General features: G+C 34.7%; 2 protein-coding genes across 2 annotated transcripts; both read right to left on the reverse strand.

The window, feature by feature from the left end:
- Positions 1–871: 871 nt before the first annotated feature.
- On the reverse strand, positions 872–5,760 carry LOC109082088 (high mobility group protein HMGI-C-like). The gene is made up of 6 exons (XM_042726578.1): positions 5,409–5,760; positions 3,075–3,221; positions 2,899–2,982; positions 2,756–2,803; positions 2,355–2,387; positions 872–1,317 (listed from the first exon to the last, which is right to left on the reverse strand). The coding sequence occupies exons 2-6, from the start codon at positions 3,177–3,179 to the stop codon at positions 1,228–1,230; spliced, it is 360 nt and encodes a 119-aa protein (XP_042582512.1). The 5' UTR covers positions 3,180–3,221; positions 5,409–5,760; the 3' UTR covers positions 872–1,227.
- Positions 5,761–7,017: 1,257 nt separating this feature from the next.
- On the reverse strand, positions 7,018–18,277 carry LOC109092336 (hepatocyte growth factor-like protein). The gene is given in 19 exon segments (XM_042726580.1): positions 7,018–7,322; positions 8,282–8,421; positions 8,895–9,001; positions 9,357–9,503; positions 9,595–9,672; positions 9,773–9,887; positions 9,975–10,007; positions 10,810–10,946; positions 11,034–11,106; positions 11,109–11,135; positions 11,806–11,936; positions 12,499–12,676; positions 13,946–14,064; positions 14,213–14,333; positions 14,432–14,568; positions 15,433–15,547; positions 15,720–15,835; positions 16,967–17,111; positions 18,119–18,277. Coding segments are annotated over 19 exon segments (2,136 nt in total). The 5' UTR covers positions 18,174–18,277; the 3' UTR covers positions 7,018–7,160.
- Between the last annotated feature and the right edge of the window lie 421 nt (positions 18,278–18,698).

Here is an 18,698-nt window from a genome sequence, read left to right on the forward strand (position 1 = left end):
AAAGTTACCTGGTTCCAGAGACTGGCAATTGACAATATATGCATTTAAAAACAAATGGCAAATCATCCATTGTCTAGAATGAGCAAACAAATCTTTGAGGTTTCTGATGCTGAGGTACTGAGTTTCACCATCATCATGTGAATTATAATGATTGTGGTTTTACATGTTTGATCAGGTCATTATTCTTCTTTGATGTAAATAGATGCAATTGAATCTATTCTTTCCACTGTAAACATTAAAATAAAAGAATACAAAGAACATTACATAAGATCAATCATTTAAAAAGTTGATTGAGGAGTAAATTTCAAGCTTTGGCAATACAATGTTTCCAGAATCCTGAGAAGATTAAATAAACCTGTATAACCCAGGCATCATCCATACACTGTGATGATTACAGCTTCTACATTTTATTATCTTTGGAGTTTTAAATTCCTTTTTAATCCCAAGATCTTGAACATTATAGAAATGTTTTTTTCTTGTTATTTTGGAGTCCGGTTTTTATAAGAATAAGGCATACTTCAGTTTCTGGATGCCAAACTGCGCACAATAAAATATGTTTTAAGTTCAAATTTGATTTCTAGTTGACTGCAGGAATAGTTCACCCGAAAGTGAAAATTTGCTGAAAATGTGCTCACCCTCAGGCTTTGTTATGGACTACTGACTTGTATTTGAGCCAGAAGCAACATCTGAAGTTAAAAACATCTTAATGATGGATTTGTTTCTTACAAACACAGATTTTTTACTTCACAGGATGTTAATTGATGGGAGTCGTATGGATTACTTGCAATGTTTTTATCAGCTGTTTGGACTCTCATTCTGATGGCACCCATTCACTGCAGAGGATCCACTGGTGAGCAAGTGATGGAATTCTACATTTCTCCAAATCTGTTCTGATAAAGAATCTACATCTTGGATGGCCTGAGAGTAAATGCATTTTCAGCAATTTTCCATTTTCGAGTGAACTATTCCTTTAAGAATCCAAATAATAAACAAAAAGAGAAGATATTACTTCCAGTTCAGTCTAACTTGCAGAAAGGTGTTCATCATAAAGGCTTGTGTTGGTAGTACACAGATTTTAGGGTCACTTTTGAAAAAATGTAGTCTGATCTTTCCTGAAAGTTTGGGCGTGATCTGAGCACTGGCACATTTTCACTTTTTACAGTGTACACGGAGGCAGCTGAGATGGAGAATTACCCCCAACGTAGTAAAGTCATCACTGAGGTAGTTTTAGTCGCTCTCCTGCGATGGTAACGCAGCAGGCGGAGTCTGAATGGGCGGCTCCTCTGTTGACTGCGCCCCTTGAACCGCAGGATGAGGCTGGGCGGAAAGGAAAGAGAACACATGAGGAATGTGTGTGCATGTAGATGTGCGTGCATAACCTGAGAGTCATGACAGTTGGGACAGGAAACCAAGAAATGTAAGGAGCTGTACTGGGTTTCCCTTCAATGCACTGAGTCATTTATCTCTGTGCTAACCGGTGAACTGTATGAGTAACGGGGAGTTTTACACGGTTTCTGAACACATCGCCGGTTTCAGATCTGCAGCTCTTGACAGTCACTGATTGACATGTTTATCAGGTTTAGCGTTTAACGGAATGAGACGATTCTCATGCAGGACTATTCATTTTGCTATAATGGCTTGCAGGGCTGCAAACAACTAATCCCCATGATCGATAATGAAAATAATCGACTCGACTAATCAGGTTTCATTATTCAGTCGAGACTTTGCCACTTTTACTTAGTGGAAAACATTTCTATGAAAACGGTTTTATTCTTATAAAACAAGCCTTGTAATTCTAAGTGCTTAATTTTTATAAAAAAATAAATAAATATATAATATTTTTTTTTACTGCTTTTATTCAGCAAGGATGCATTAAGTTGATCAAATGTGACATTTATAATGTTACAAAAGATTTCTCTTTCAAATAAATGCTTTTTTTTTTATTTTTTTTTTTACTTTCTATATTCCATAAAAATACAAAGCAAAATCACAAAATATCACAACTGGTTAATAATATTAACAAATCAGCATATTAGAATGATTTCTGTAATAATGCTGAAAATTCAGCTTTACATCACAGGAATAAATTACATTTTAAAATATATTACAATAGAAAAAAGTTGTTTTAAATCATAATGATATTTCACTATATTGCTGTTTTTACTGGATTTTGATGAAATAATTGCAGCCTTTGTGAGCATTTCTTTAAAAAAAAAAATCTCACTGACCCAAACTTTTGAAATATTAAAGAAACTATATGTTTATTCATTTTTTAAAAATATTTTGACTGTGTAAATTATAAAAGTGTATACTGAAAATTATATGGACCTATTAAATGTTATGTGTTTTAGTACCTGCTGTTCTTCTTGATGAATGGTCTTCTGAGGCTATGAATTGAAGAGACAAAGAATGTGAGAAGAAAAATAAGACTTTTAAGGCCCAGTACTCTCAAAAAAAAAAAAAAAAAAAAAAACCCAGCAAAACAGGATATTTATAAATATCTAAAACAGGATACTTAAAAAAAATAGATACTTTTATTGGCAAAATATGCACTTAACAATGAAACCAGGAGTATCCAATCAAGTAAATAGGGTAATGTTTGATGTTGATGTATTTTGTTTACTCTTTTGAAAGAGTAATGAACAATAAAGATATACTCTACTAGACCATTTATGAAAGCTAAGCTGCAGAAACTGTTGATTTATTATCATTTTCAGGTCATACATGTTTAAAGGAAAGGGTGTGTGATTCTCACCCATTTTCTTGGTCTACCTCGTGGTCTCCGTTCTCTAGGTGGCTCTACCTGCATCCAAAAACAGATGAAGGACCGAGAGTGTTGTGTATCTGAACAAGAATCATTCAGCTCAAGTTTAAGCGCTCTCCAGTAAGTTCTCTTACTTTGGCTGTGACCCGCTGGCCTTTATTTTTACTGCCTCTTGGCCTTCCTCTCGGCCTCCTGGGAGCAGAAGCTTCAACAGGCTCCTGAGGGATTCAGTTCACTTGGTTTTATTCAATTGATTTAATTTTTCCAAAAGAACTCTTTCTATCTATCTGCATCATTGCACCTCTCTGACCTGTTGTGGTTTGCGGGGTCGTCCTCTCCCACGTTTGGGAGCTGGTGCCTCCTCCTCTGGGGCCGCTGTCTCCACCTGACCTGCTCCGGTCTCCTCCACGTCCATCCTGATCCCAAACCTTCTCAAGCATGCATGGACACACACAACCTTAACAAGATGAATGTGGAAAAGAAAGAGCTTTACATCAGTGTAAAAGCCAACAATATGCCTTAAATCACAAAACATTGCAGAGAGCTCTTTATTTTGCGATAATGACCAGCTGACTGCACATTATCCTACTTATAACATGGCTTCATACCAAAAAGAAATATTGATTTGCACTAAAATAATTTTATCATGTGAGAGGAAAGAGCGAGGAGTGATACGAAAAACACAAAACCAGTTAAGCTACTGCATGTAGGTCAATTCTAGTTTAATCTCAATTATGCATATATATCGTACTCAACACTTTTTGCATATGAATGCATCTAAAATGAAAACACACAACTACTTACGAACTTACAAACAATTAAGCTGATTAAAAATCACTGTGGTTTGAGGCGTGATGGCTTTAACTCAACACAAATCACACCTCAACTTGCGTTATGTCCTCAGCAGTCTTATAGATTTCTTATATTTGACCAAAAATCTCTTTCTCGTAATTAACTTCTCATCTTCATCAGTCACTGCTGCTCTGACATCATCTCATTCCTACAATGACAGACATTAGTCATAATTTTAACACTAACAACCTGAGAATATTCCACAGAAATGAAGTCTCTCTTTCTAGTGTCTAAAAGTGGCACAAGTATTCATTAGTATTCACTGTAGAGTCTTCGGTCCTAGTGCTGCATGTTCATATGATATGTAATTTACTGGCCGTGAATGTATATACACATGAATTTCATCAATGACAGCTTATTTAACCCCTGCTGGCAGAGAAGGATCTTCTAGCGGCCTGTTCAATGGCATCTATTCACATAAACCATAACTTTCCATGTTCCTCTCATGCATATATAACTAACCGCTCTACGCCATAAACTATGTCTCAGTAGCTGCTAATAAGTAGACCGAATAAGCTACACATGCGGCAATATTATTGTACTGTTTGATTAGTATTTTCATATGCAATGGTATTTAAAAGTCAATGGAAGGTACTTCATTCCCATTATGGTAGATTAAAAAAAGCAGGGATTTTCCAGGTATATTTTGGGGTAATGAGGTACTTTTTGTACCAGGCAGCACCAACAAAATAAGTATCATACGTAACATAGTATTGCAACATTTCACAAAAAAAAAGTACCAAACAGTATAGCTTTGTCATGTGGTTTATCAAGGTAACATTATGGCATTCTTGGAAGTACCACAGAGTACTAAGTAAATACCAGGCTACAAGAATTTCAGTACTATAGTGTATATCGAAGTACAACGATATCTTGAAGTGAACACAAGAAAAAATCAATAATAATAATATGAAATTAAAATTAAAATAAAAAATAAAGGTCTTGAATAGCAGGAAATGGCAAACAAGTTATTCAGTGAGTGTTTTTTAGTGGTCTTTAAGTTCTTTTTCCATATGGTGGGCAATTACGACAGCCCACATTCTTCACATATTTTCAGAACTACAGAAAAATGTAGCTGGCGGTTGTGAACTACAGAGCGTAACGAGCACGCTTGTGGTGTCCCGAGGATGTAAACACAGCCCTAGCAACATTTAAACAGGGAGAAACAAAATATTATTAAAGACACTAAAAAAACAACCTCAAAAGCCACAGAAGGGAAAAACGTCAGTGATTAACACAACAACAGAGCTAAAATTACTAAAAGGAACTACAGGTACGATGGCATTACCACGTTTTTGTGGACAAGATACCATGGTAGTATAGTTTTGGACATACCACATGGTAATTTAGTATTATTTTAAGTTCTATGTAAATACCATGGTATATATTGGAATACCATGATGGTATATATTAAAGTACCATAATTTACCTTCTGAAACTGAACACATTTCTTGCAAAAGTGGTATCATGGTAAAATATACATTGTATTTAACATAATATTGAAACATTATGGTATTTACATGGTACTTTCAAGAATAACAATTAATAGTATTTTGTATTAAGTATTAGTATTCTTTAGTATTTGTAAAGTACCAAAACGAACACTTGTCCAAATCGTATTTTCAAACATATAACATGCAATATTAAAACTTCTTTTGCTTCACTTCCATGAGATCTACGACCTCTAGATAGTGATATCATCAGATACCTCTCTCTCAGTACTAATAACAAGACAACTGTAGCATAAACTGAATTGTTTTGTAATAAAAACCATGTCGTGAGTTGTAAATACCTCGGGCAGAGCGCTTTACGTTGCTTGCGTTGTCCTCAGCACTGGAGCACGTTCACCTGGAGCAGCGGCTTCGCATGTGTTGAGAGCGCGAGTATGTACATCAACATAACACGACTGACATCATTTCTGGCCCCGCCTCCTTTTACAATCATTCTTTTCAGATCTCACCGAGCCACGCCTCATTTTGCTCGTCCTGTTGCCTCTGCAACGCTTCTGTTGCTGTTTGTAATAGCTTTCATGTCCGTCTGACGCTACATCGTTTCCTTTTTAACAACACTGTCTGCACGCGAGAGCGACGCCGCAAGCGTTTGATTGGTCGACTGGATGCTGACGTCAAGTTGGGCGCGTTCTAAAACGTCGGGTCGCGTTTTCTAATTGTTTTCTAGTCTGCGGCGTCGCGTACCAAGTACAGTAGTCATGAATGACGCCCATATACACTTATTTTAAAGGCAGGTGCTTTAGCAATCACATAAAGACGGGCAGTTTACTAGGATATTATTAGGTTATATCTACTGCCTTAGTGACACGATAAATATTAGTTAAAACGTCAAGGAATGAGTAATCAGGGTTTTTTTTCTTATCCTAAATAAGTATTTCAAGAAAACAAAATTAGTCACTGGTAGAATAATGAGAAAGCTATAGCAAAAGTACCCAAAAGTACCATCGTTTTACTATGAAGTAGCTTCATGGTTTTGATATAGCCCATGTGGTAGTGGTTTTGTTGTTTTTATATATCGTGGTATAGGCCTACTTAAAATCAAGTAGCCATATTTATATGGTATGTCTAAGAATACTATGGTTCATGTCCAAAAAAACCATCATAGTACTATGATACTATGCCCACTATATATATATATATATATATATATATATATATATATATATATATTATATATATATATATATATATATATATATATATATATATATATATATATATATATGCAAACTATGTTTTTCAGTGTACTACCATGTTTTACATGATGTAATATGGGACACAAAAGAATGCTGAAGATCAAAAACAGAATTTTGAATACTTTATTAAACCCACAAAATTCTATATAGCTCTCACTGATGTCAGGTTTAGTGTAAATATATGTGCCCCTGTATATCTTTATATTTTACAAATGCAAGCATACATATTACGTTATTTAAACCCCAATACAGAATGTTACAAAAAAAGCATACATAATTTTATAAAACACAGTATTTTTTAAGTATAATACATTCCAACTACTTAATATATGTGACCCTTATGTGTACATTTTTCGAAATTGAGACTTATACATCATCTGAAAGCTGAATAAATAAGCTTTCCATTGATGTAGAAGTTTGTTGGGATTGGACAATATGTGGCTGAGATACAACTATTTGAAAATCTGGAATCTGAGGGTGCAAAAAAAATCAAAATATTGAGAAAATCGCATTTGAAGTTGTCCAAATGAAGTTCTTAGTGATGCATATTACTAATCAAATATTAAGTTTTGATATAGTTATGGTAGGAAATTTACAAAATATCTTCATGGAACATGATCTTTACTTAATATCCTAATGATTTTTGGCATAAAAGAAAAATCGATAATTTTGACACATACAATGTTTTTTGGGCTATTGCTAAAAATATACCCCAGCGACTTAAGACTGCTTTTGTGCTCCAGGGTCAAATATTTATATTTTAGCTTATAGAAGATTGAGCCGTTTGAAATGTCTGCTGACATGCTATCGCATGTTACAATGTAAGTTTTTCTGTCATCAGGTCATCTCCATGACCTTCTTGATCCAATCCACATAAAAAGACACACGGATGAAGATGTTTGGTTGGCCGGCGTGTCCACAGCGGCGCATTGGTATGATGACTCCCTCTAGAACCCAACAGTCACTGTTCTGACAGGCCAGAGGGCCGCCATAGTCTTTCTGGAAGAGCGAAAAAAAAGAACGTTACAGTGCACCTGCACCCAGCACGTCTTACTCATTTCACAATCCCCACTTACATCTATTGCAAAAACAGAACCTAAAACTAGCGTAGCTGCACAAACGGGTAGAAAGGAAATGTTTGAAGCTCTTAAAGCTTCATACACATTTTGAAAGCTTTCTGCAAGCTAAGCAATGTCTAGATCAGTGGTTATCTTGTTTTACTTCAGAAGCCAGAGTTTGCACACCAACCAAAATAGTTTTTCATAAAAAACACAAAAAATTTAAATTAAAGGATTAAATCTAATTTTATTAAAGGAATTGGATGTAATTTTCTAAAATTGTTTTTCATACAAAAATGCTTAAAATTAAAACAATTTATTATTTTTCCAACAAAAGACAGATAAAATCACCCATAACTGTTTATCATACAAAATCCTAAAAATAAAATAAATAAATAAAATGTCCTACCAAAAAATGGATGAATACGACCAGAAGTATTTATTATACAAAAGCCTTTAAAATTGAAAGATTCAATCTAATTTTCAACCAAAAAAAGGAAGATACCAACAAAAATTGTTTTATCATTCAAAAATCCCTAAAATTAAAAGAAGTATACTTCAACATACTCCAACAATATTTTTACAATTAAAAAAAAAATCTGTTTTTTTTACAGTGTATAAAAGTATACAGTATGATTGAACACAAAGCCTTTGACATCAACAACAAATGATATGGGATTCCTTCTTTTTAAAAGCTTATTTTTGTACTAACTTTGATTTATTATGAAGTTACTTGCATTTTATTATTTTAACTTTTATTATTAGAACTGTAAACAGAATCAACAGTTACATAAACTCTTTTTTTTTTTAATTATCCATAGCAGTACTTTTATTAGTGATTCATAACATATATGATGTTAAAATGTAAAAGCAGAGGAAAAAAAAAAAGTTCACATCTACCTCACAGGCGCCAACTCCGGCCACGAAGGGCATGGTGCACATCTCATTCTCGCGGACACGGCCCTTGAAATATGGGTTACAGTCTTTATTGCTCAGTACAGGCATCTGAGCCACATTCAGGACAGTCTCATCCCCCTTTCCTGAGAGAGAGAAGCACAGAGGATCAGTGTGGGAAGGCAGAATTTCCAGCTTCCTACTAAGAAAAGTGTGACAAAATGTGTTTCCAACAAGTCTCTTATGCTCACAGAGACTGATCAAAAATACAGTAAAAACAGTAATATTGTGAAATATAATAAGAAAACAGTGTTGTATTTGAATATATTGTAAACAGTAATTTATCCATGTGATCAAAGCTGAATTTTCAGCATCATTACTCCAGTCTTCAGTGTCACATGATCATTCAGGAATCATAATAATATGCTGATTTGCTGTTCAAGACACAAAATTTCAGTGACATTATAAATGTCTTTACTGTCACTTTTGATCAATTTAATGTGTCCTTGAGGAATAAAAGCATTATTTTCTTTAAAAAAAGAAAATAATTCGCAACACAAACTTTTGAACAATAGTTTATAATAGGAGGTTTTATACATAAAACAGACTAGCGTATCACCTTTTGTTTCTCCCCAACCAGCGATTTCACAGACGGTTCCCTCTGGAACGATGTAGCGCTCAGGAGGCAGACATATTTGAGACACGCGCTCATTAAACTGAGCAGGACTGCAGGAGAAGATCCAGATATATGTTTATTAGAGGGCCAGTTTGGAGTCGAGACACTTTTAAAGAATGGCATCCAAAAAATGCTGCACACTCTTAAAAATAAAGGTTGTTTATTGGCATTGATGGCTCCAAGAAGAAACTTTAACACCCATGAAACCTTCCCTGGGTTCTTTATAGTGCAAAAAAGTTTTTTCATGTTATGAAAAAATGTTTCATTTAATATCTGTTGACTTAAATGTTCTCTGTGGAACCAAATATGGCTCTTCTATGGCATCGAAAACCTCTTTCTTTATTTTTAAGAGTGTAGAACCAAAGCATGTTGTGAATCGCTGTGTTTGTGTGTGATATGAAGTACGTTTCTAGCTGAAGCATGACCAGGTGGGATTCAGAAGGACCACAGACGATCTTGGTGAGAGGAATGGTTTGTCTGTCCGGTTCACCTTCCTTTGGATCACGGAACAAGGTACCCATCGTAGCACTGTATCCCGTGAGGTCCACATAACTGCATAAAATCACCAACAAGCATGTGCATATTTAATAAAACATGGTTACTGTCCAACTCTGAACATTAATTACTGAAGAATTTGAGTTACCAGGATGAGAAGCATTGTTTAGTGCTGATCACCCATTTGGAATTGACCAGAGAACCTCCACAGAAGTGATTTCCTTTCCTGAGAAGACATGCGGTGGCCGCAAATACATTTGTCAACAAGAAATTGATTTTACTTCCATAAAGTGATATCATTTGGGATGGATTATAGTACGACTAACCGGTCTCGAAGGCTGACGGTCCAGGGAGAGTTTCCAGGTGTGCCGCCCACTATTCTTAACCTGCTCTTCACAGTCCGGTCGTCCCGCTTCCCACACTCGTTAAACACAACCTCCGCTTTTTACACACAGTGGAGGGCAAGTCAGAAGCACAGTCGTGCACATCAGAGTCTGTATTGTTCACTGTATGCTGTTTATGACTTACCTGTTGGCCCGGTGATTGGCACTTTCTCTCCAGCTATTATAACACATAGAAGTACAAAAATATAGTTTAATTAATTAATTAATAATAATGATATTTATTTGAAATATATTACCATTAATTGTTTATAATAAATGTATTATAAATTATTTAATTAGTATTATTAAAGTGCCCCTATTATGGATGTTTGAAAACTACCTTTCATGCAGTGTGTAACACAGCTCTAAGTGAATGAAAACATCCTGCAAAGTTTTAAATCTGAAAGTGCACCGTGTTTAAAGTTATTGTGTCTCAAAAGAAAGAGTCGACTCTGAATCATTGAAACGAGTCACTTTTTAAAACGAATCCCAAGCCGTTTCATTTTGACGTCAACATGAAACATTAGCATATTGCCCGCCCACTTGTTGGTCTTTTCGTGTTGGTCTGAATGAAAATGCAAATTCATTCTTTGCCACTAGGTGCTGCTTTTGGAGCGGTAAAAATAGCGGTTTCCCCGTAACGCTGGACACAAAGCAGCACTGCACTCACAAACACTGCTCTATCAGGCATTACAGACATGATTAAATTAATCGAACCAATCAGACCAATCACCGCAGATTAGCGTCACTCAAAGGATGGGTTTGGAAAAATGAATCATTGAACAAATCGTTTGGGAGTCGTTGAGCAAGGAGGTAAAAATAAATGCATATTATAAGACAATGAAAGTGTTTTTTGACCTTGCATGCACGTCAACCTGTTGTTGGGGACTCCTAAAACCAAAATATTAACCTTTCATTACTCATAATAGGGGCACTTTAAATAATACTATTCTATACGTCTATAAACATTGATGCTTCACCACACTGCTTGATGGCACAGTAGTCGAACTCAGTCTTGGGGTCAGAGGTGTAGCACCAGGGCCCATGATGGTCTCCGTCAGGGTTTCTGCAGTAGTTGTCGGTCAGGTTGGCCTCTGGGTGTGTTTTGGGGTTTATCCTGCAAATAGATGTGTATAAATTACCTTGCATTTATACTTTAGATCAACTTTAAATAAGACAAACAAGAATGGGATTTTATCCTTACTTGGTTTTGTGAGGTGTATTGAGGCTCCATTTCTGGCAGAGAATACCTTTACGTGTCTTGCGGACAACACCCGATAGTTTTTGCCGATTTCATTATAGCAATCTATTTTGAGGAGAAAAAAACCTGGTTATTTAAACCGCCATTCAAAATTTCAGGGCTTTTGAAAGAAGTCTCTTCTGCTCACCAAGAGTGCATTTATTTGATCAAAAATACAGTGAAATGGTAATACTGTGGAATATTATAACAATTTAAAATAACTCTTTTCTATGTGAATATATTTGAAAATGTAATTTATTCCTGTGATACAAAGCTGAATTTTTAGCATCATTACTCCATTTTTCAGTGTTACATGATCATTTCATTTGCTGCTCGAAACATTTCTGATCATTATCAGTGCTGAAAACAGTTTTGCTGATTCATATTTTTGTGGAAATGGTAATACATTTTCTTCAGTATTCCTTGATAAATTTCAAAGAAGAAGAAGAAAAAAGAAGAAAGTTCAAAAGAACAGCATTTATTTGAAATGCTCTTCAACATTATAAATGTTATTATTATTATTATTATTATTATTAATTTCTTTCAAAAATACATAAACTATTGACCTCAATTTTTTAATCGTAGTGTATATACAATATGCATATTAAGTACACATGAAGTCTGCATTCAGTTTTCTTGAAAAATTTTCTCATCCCACAAAGACAAAGCACAGTCAAAATGTCTTTAAAATGAAATTGTAGTTGATGTTTTCAATCACTAGCGGGCGCAACTGTACCTTCAGCCTCAATGTCATCAGCACAGCGTTTGATCTGCAGACAGAGAGCTGTCCTCATCTCAGGCAGAGACGTGAAACACCAGGGCGCCTCTGAACCGTCCGGGTTACGGCAGTAGTTCTCCTCCAGACCCCTAAAGTTGGAAAGAAGAAAGACAGAGTCACAATCAACCAATTTATACAGTTCTGATGAAGTTTGTTTCTTTATCAGAACAGATTTGGATTCCATCAGTTGTTCAGCAATGGATCCTCTGCAGTGAATGGGTGCCATCAGAATGAGAGTCCTAACAGCGGATAAAAACATCACAATAATCCACAAGTAATCCACACCACTCCAGTACACCAATTAACATCTTGTGAAGTGAATAAGTGGAGTTTGTAAGAAACAAATCCATCATTAAAGTGTTTAAACTGTAGCTTCTAGCCAAAATTCGAGTCCATAATCCGTAATAACACTTCCTAAATGATATAAACAAATCCATCATTAAAGTGTTTAAACTGTAGCTTCTAGCCAAAATTCGAGTGTTTGGACTCTCATTCTGACGGTACCCATTCACTTCAAATGATTTTTTTATGAGGTGGTGCAGTGCTACATTTCTCCAAATCTGTTCTGATGAACAAAAAAACTCATCTACATCTTGGGATCCTTTTATGAGCAAGTGATGCAGTGCTACATTTCTCCAAATCTTGGATGGCCTGAGTATGTAAAAATTTCCGGCAAGAAAAAAAGGGTGTTCGTGGGGTTTCTGGGCGTCCCAGCGTTGACAGGGGATTCCAGAGGTTGTTTCGTTGACTTTGCCCCTGTAATCTTCACCACGACCCCGGAAACAATTAGTTGTGTAGCCGGAGCGAAAACGGCGCTTTGGAGACTCAGCTATAGAATGGAAAGGACAAAAGGGGAATTAAAGAGGAAGAAATTCATGTAGAGGAAACATTTGAGATATACTAATAACATCTCATTGATTGATTGATCATTTTAAGCACAGGGTAAATGAAGAGATGTAACTAGTTGTAAATATGGCTATTTATTGGACAGATGCAGTTATTTGTTGTCCAATCATGTGTCAATGACAGAAAATAATAGATTTCAGCAACTCCACTTCAGCACAATTTATATTTTGAAACTCAACTGTGTGAATGTCACACATGCTCCTGACAGATCAATCATTGCATATTCATAAAGAATAATATTGTGAACCCAATGCAATAAACTGCTATTAATGTTGTGCTCTCAAACAGAACACCATATGCGAGTTTCTGACTTTCAGTTATGTATAGTTGTCTTTCTGAACAGCACTGACGCGATTGGAAATGACAGCAATATCCCCAGGAAGATGAAGATCTGTGTCCTTTAAACAGAATGAATGAATAATAATCCAAACGATTTGCATGGAGATTGAAATTCATGCACTGCTAACAGAATGCAAACGACTGTGTTGTGCGAGCGTTTAAGTTGACATTGCATCAAAAAAATTGACTTAGAAGTTCTTTTTTTAAGTTTTTCTTCGGTTTAATCTCTGCTATGTGTCTCTATAATCTTTGACTTTAAAATAATGTTTCAGAAATGCCTCTCTGGAATAGATGTACTGCACAAATAACATTTCTTAATTTAGTTTAACTTGATGTGCGAAACAAAAACTATGAAACTAAAATGGAAATAAAAAGTAATAGTGATTCTATAAACAAAAAAAATGCTCGAAATGACAAACACACAACAAAAACTTTAACTAAAATTAAAATTAAACCAGAATATATAAAAATAAAAACTGATTCAAAATATTAACTGTAATAGTATCTATAGTTATTATATGGTTATAAAAAGCATGTTTTGTTCATGACCATTCAAAAATAGCTGTGTACTCAAAAAACAAACTTTTATACAAGCAACATATGTATTGATAACATTTTATTACAGTATGGTTGTTTTACCAGTGCCTATTTAGTTTTGGAGGTTCATAAAAGCATACAATTTATGAATTAGTTATTGTTTTACACCTTGTCTTTCATGACAAGAACAAAGTGAATAACACAAGTCATACAGTTACAAAAAAAACTAAAACATTTCAAATAAATACAAGAAAAAAATCTCAAATACCATGAAATGACATATCAAATCCTTGTTGTAAGGAGCAAAAATACTCACGGCACTTGCGTATATCACAGCTCTCTCTCTCCACCGTCTGGTCAGTGGTGTAGCACCAGGGCACCGGAGACGCATCCGGGTTACGGCAATAATTATCATCCAAACTTTTATCAGGGTACCTGGTTGCACAAACATCAGCTATGAAGTTATCTGACATATATCAGCATCCGCTACAAATCACTGCAACACCACATGGTTGATATATTGATATCCACTGCACTTCTATTCTGATTTCAGTGCTTTGGTACATGGTTATGTCATATTTACTTCTCTGGCTGGTAGATGTGTTGATGCTTTTGTTGTTGGTTATGTCTTTTTTACTTTTTTGGGTTGTCTGTGTGATCCACCTGACCTCTGTAGTCTTCTCCATTACAAGTGATGCACACCTCTAATGGAGAAACATACAAACATCTGCTCAGAACAAAGCGCTTATGACTTTGACAGTAAAGCCATTGCAGTGCAAACATGTGTAACTGGCCGTCCTACCGTCTTTGCACTGGGGAATGTCACAGCTCTCATATCTGGGTTCAGGGTCAGTGGTGTAACACCAGGGTCCGATGCGGTCGCCGTCCGGATTACGACAATAGTTCAGCTCCAGGCCATTAGTAGCAGATGGAGTCCATCTATTCCAAACAGAGGTGGCATTATTCTAATATCGCAGTTGTACATTCAACCAATAAAAGGATCTTAGAGTAAAATAAATACACTACTGTTTATTTAGCAAAGATGCGTTCAATTGATCAAAAGTGACATTTTCAAATAAATGCTGTTTATCTGAACTTTCAAAGAATCCTGAAAAATTGCATTAGTTTCCACAAAAATATGAAGCAGCACAACAATAGTTTTCAACATTGATAATAATAATAAGAAATGTTTCTTGAGAAGCAAATCAGCACATTAGAATGATTTCTGAAGGATCACGTGACACTGAAGACTGGAGTGATGATGCTGAAAATTCAGCTTTGATCACAGGATTAAAATACATTTTGAAATATATTACAATAGAAAACAGTTATTTTTTCATTGTAATAATATTTCACAATATTACTGATATTTCTGATCAAATCAGTACAGCCTGGGTGAGCATAAGAGACTTCCTTCAAAAACATAAATTCTAAACATTTCAATGGTGCGTTGAATGCAATGTTTATCTAATATATTTGCTTTTGTTAACCATCTACCGTGTATTTGAACAACATGAAACAGACCCTGTTTACTTTCATAATACACAGGACTCCATGCATACAAAGGAAATTATTATTATTATTATTATTTTTTGTAATCTTTCAACAAACAAAACAATGTTTTTGCAGATATTTTTATATTTATATTTTTATATATTTTTTATATCAAGTGCACTGACATTCAGTTTTAAAAGTGTCCAAATACCTTTACGGACTATTGTAAGAATTTAGTAAGTATTGCTATGTTACACATTACACATTTTGCATTCAAATATTTTACATGAAGTTTGTGCAACATACTACCTGTGATCATGAGGGAATTTGGACCACCACTGTTGACATGTTCGTCCACTCTTAGTCGTCGACACTTTCCCTCGATAGTCTTCTCCTTTACCCACAATGCACTTCCTTACATAGACTGAGTACAGGAGAACAATATGAACATGTGACTAACATGTGGCACTTATATCAAGTGGTGGTTAGGCGGTATGGGTTTTTAATGGCTGATGAAATAGTACATCTTATAATCTTTCAAACTGTCAAATACTTTCAAAATCTACTGAAAAACATTTTGAGAATCAATCTGTCACCTTTCATCTCATAAAGGTCACAGTTCACGTTTCTCTTGATGTCTGCATTGTCTCCGTCGCCCACCCAGGGCAGATGTTTACACACCAAAGATGGACGAAACTCATAATTAAAAGCTCTGGAAAGTTCAAAATATACATCAGAAATACATTTTGTATTACCTTATAAAAAAGAAACATGCTTAAGTGTATTCAATGTGCACTTGTAGTGTGCTGTAAATCTTAAAATATGTATTTTTTTAAAGAGTATTTTTTTTTAAGATTTGCACTTGCAGATAATATTCATGAAATAAAAGGCCATTTAAGTGTGCTTAAAGTCAGACAATTTCATGACTGTTTCTTAAAGAACTTTTTAAAAAGTGACCTTTGTAATAATGCCAAATTAAAAGTGTTGCTTTAAAATTCATTTTAAATCATTATGTTTTAATAAACTTTGTCATGCGTTAAGGAAGTACACTTATTTTAATGTGTTGACTAATATTTTAAGCAAATTTGATTGCATTTGATTGTATTTTTAACTGTAGTGTGTTATTTGATATTAGATTTAAAGTTAACATTTTCAAAATAGCAAAAGACAATAGCAGTAATGACAAAATTACATAGAAAGATGTATTAAAGTCCAAAAGCTAAGTTTAACTAATTGCATTAACTAATCACTATTAACTAACTATTATTGACCATTTTTGCCTGCATAAATTAATTTGCAGTTAAGTTTTGGTATAGGTTAGGATTAAGGGATATAAAATATGCTCATGCAGAATAAGGCATTAATATGTGCTAAAGATGTACTAATAAACAGCCAATCTCTCTCTCTCTCTCGGCTTGTATAATAATAATAAATATTGCATAATAAACAGCCAATGTGCTAGTAATATGCATGTTGGTTAATAGTGAGAATTTGTCCTTAAAATTAACTCTTACCAAATATAACAATAAACAATATATTTGAATTTAATCATAAATAACATGCATTTAAGTGTCTGAAAACATTAGATTTGGGTCGCACTTTACTATATTATTTAAAAGTATATATTTCTGTATTTATATAGCCTATATTTATGTAAGTACATATGCTAAAGTACATTTCTTACATTCACAGACAAAATAAGGAAATAAATACTAAAATTAAACTGTTTGTAAAAAAGGCAACTTATGCCTTTTTAATCATTCAACCACAAAGAGAATTACATTTTGGGTGTAAAGGTGAATCATGCAGTGCATGCTGGGACAGGACAGTGGGGATATGAGACCTGCATTCTGGACTCTCTGTGCAGCGTTTAGCACAATCCTCCAAAGTGATTCCAGGAAATTCAGTCAGACGGTTCACATTCCAGGATTTCAGGACCAGCTCTCTCCCCTCGGATCGCTGGAAATCATTCAGTGCACTGCGAAATGCTGTGAAAACACACATCAGAAAGATGCACTAGTCATTTTACCACTTTGGACTGATTTAGTAATAAAGAAAATCAAGTTGAAACACCCAAAACCAAAAAGAAATCACTTTTTTTTGGTGACACAAGTAATTAGATGAAAACAATGCCATGAAAAATGTTTACAGTGCATGTTCAAAACATGCCACAGTACCATGTCAGAAAAAGCAACAACCTTTTTTGGCATGTTGTTAGTGAATAGCAAACTTTTTGAGCCGGTTTAAATGTTGTAACGTTCCTTGTGTGTGTGTGTCCTTAGAGGGGCTTAAACACACATGACCTTTGGATCTGTAAACTACATCTGTTCCACAATATTCCCAGTGGCATGGCATGATCATGAAGTGATGCCCAAATAACTACACAGTACACAGAAACTGGCACAGAGAGCAGTCCACAGCTGTACACACATGTTTAAATTCATTAAACATCTATATGAATATGTGCCTGTACGCATGATGAAAAAGGGCCATTAATAACATAAAATGTGACAAGAATATGGTGCGAGTCCAATAGCAGCTGATGTTTACCATGGTAATTCCATGTTTTCCACATGGACTGTTTGTAATAGTTACTCAAATATCAAGAAAACCGCTGCTAAAAAACTCTCTCTAGCTCATTTTTATTGTGAACTCTCTTTATATAGCTCGGTCTGTTCTTTAAAAACATATGGCAACCATAGTTTCAGTCATAGTTGTAAAATAATATTTATATTATTATAAGATCTTAAAGATTAGGAAACTTTCATATTATGTCTGTAATTTTGTTTTACGACCGTGCTAGATAATACTAAACATAGTTTTATTATTGTTATGGTGTTTGAACAGAATGGAGTAACATGTTTGCTGGCTGTTTGGGAGCCTAATCAATATAGGTTGTCTAAAAACAATTCACCTTAAAACACAACACTATTAAATGTTTTAAAATACTTCATGTGAAATACGAACTCAGTAATTATGAGAGTATGGATCTTACCATGAACTGTGTCAGGCCAGAGCAGCAGAACTGTGAGAAAGAAGAGTGGAATCATGTTATAAGAGCTGCTTTACTCCAACAGCAGAGCTCATAAGAGGACTCGGATTCTTTTCCACTGGAAGAATTGATGAAGGGGGTGGTGTGTGTGTGTGTGTGTGTGTGTGTGTGTGTGTGTGTGTGTGTGTGTGTGTTTACTCCTCAGATGACCTGATAGATCAGGACATTTCCCAATAAATTTGGCTAAAGCAAACAACTCTTTACCTCAAACGTATGCCAAAAGCAAACTAATAAGAATAGTAATAACAATAATAATAACAAAGCCTATTATTATTAATAACTTACAATTGAGGTAATAATAAATTACTTTTAATAATTGATCATTATTTGTTAATTAAATACTCCTATTACTAGTCTACTACTAATAAAGAATTACTTTTTATTACATAATATCATTTTATTGTTAATATAATAAAAAGTAGGCTAGTTATGGATTTCTTCATTTATGTCAAAGACAAACTGACTGTTTTTGAGTAAGTCATTAAATAGGTTAAATCACGAGTGAGTCATTCAATCATTAAAC

This window comes from Cyprinus carpio, chromosome B6 (genome assembly GCF_018340385.1).
Source record: "Cyprinus carpio isolate SPL01 chromosome B6, ASM1834038v1, whole genome shotgun sequence".
Lineage (NCBI taxonomy): Eukaryota > Metazoa > Chordata > Actinopteri > Cypriniformes > Cyprinidae > Cyprinus > Cyprinus carpio.

Coding starts and splice junctions, on each gene's coding strand:
- LOC109082088 (XM_042726578.1), bottom strand. CDS start 3,179: ATGGACGTGGAGGAGACCGGAGCAGGTCAGGTGGAGACAGCGGCCCCA. Junction 2,983..3,074: donor GACCCCGCAAACCACAACAG/GTCAGAGAGGTG, acceptor TGAATCCCTCAG/GAGCCTGTTGAAGCTTCTGC. Junction 1,318..2,354: donor TTCATCAAGAAGAACAGCAG/GTACTAAAACAC, acceptor CTTTCCGCCCAG/CCTCATCCTGCGGTTCAAGG.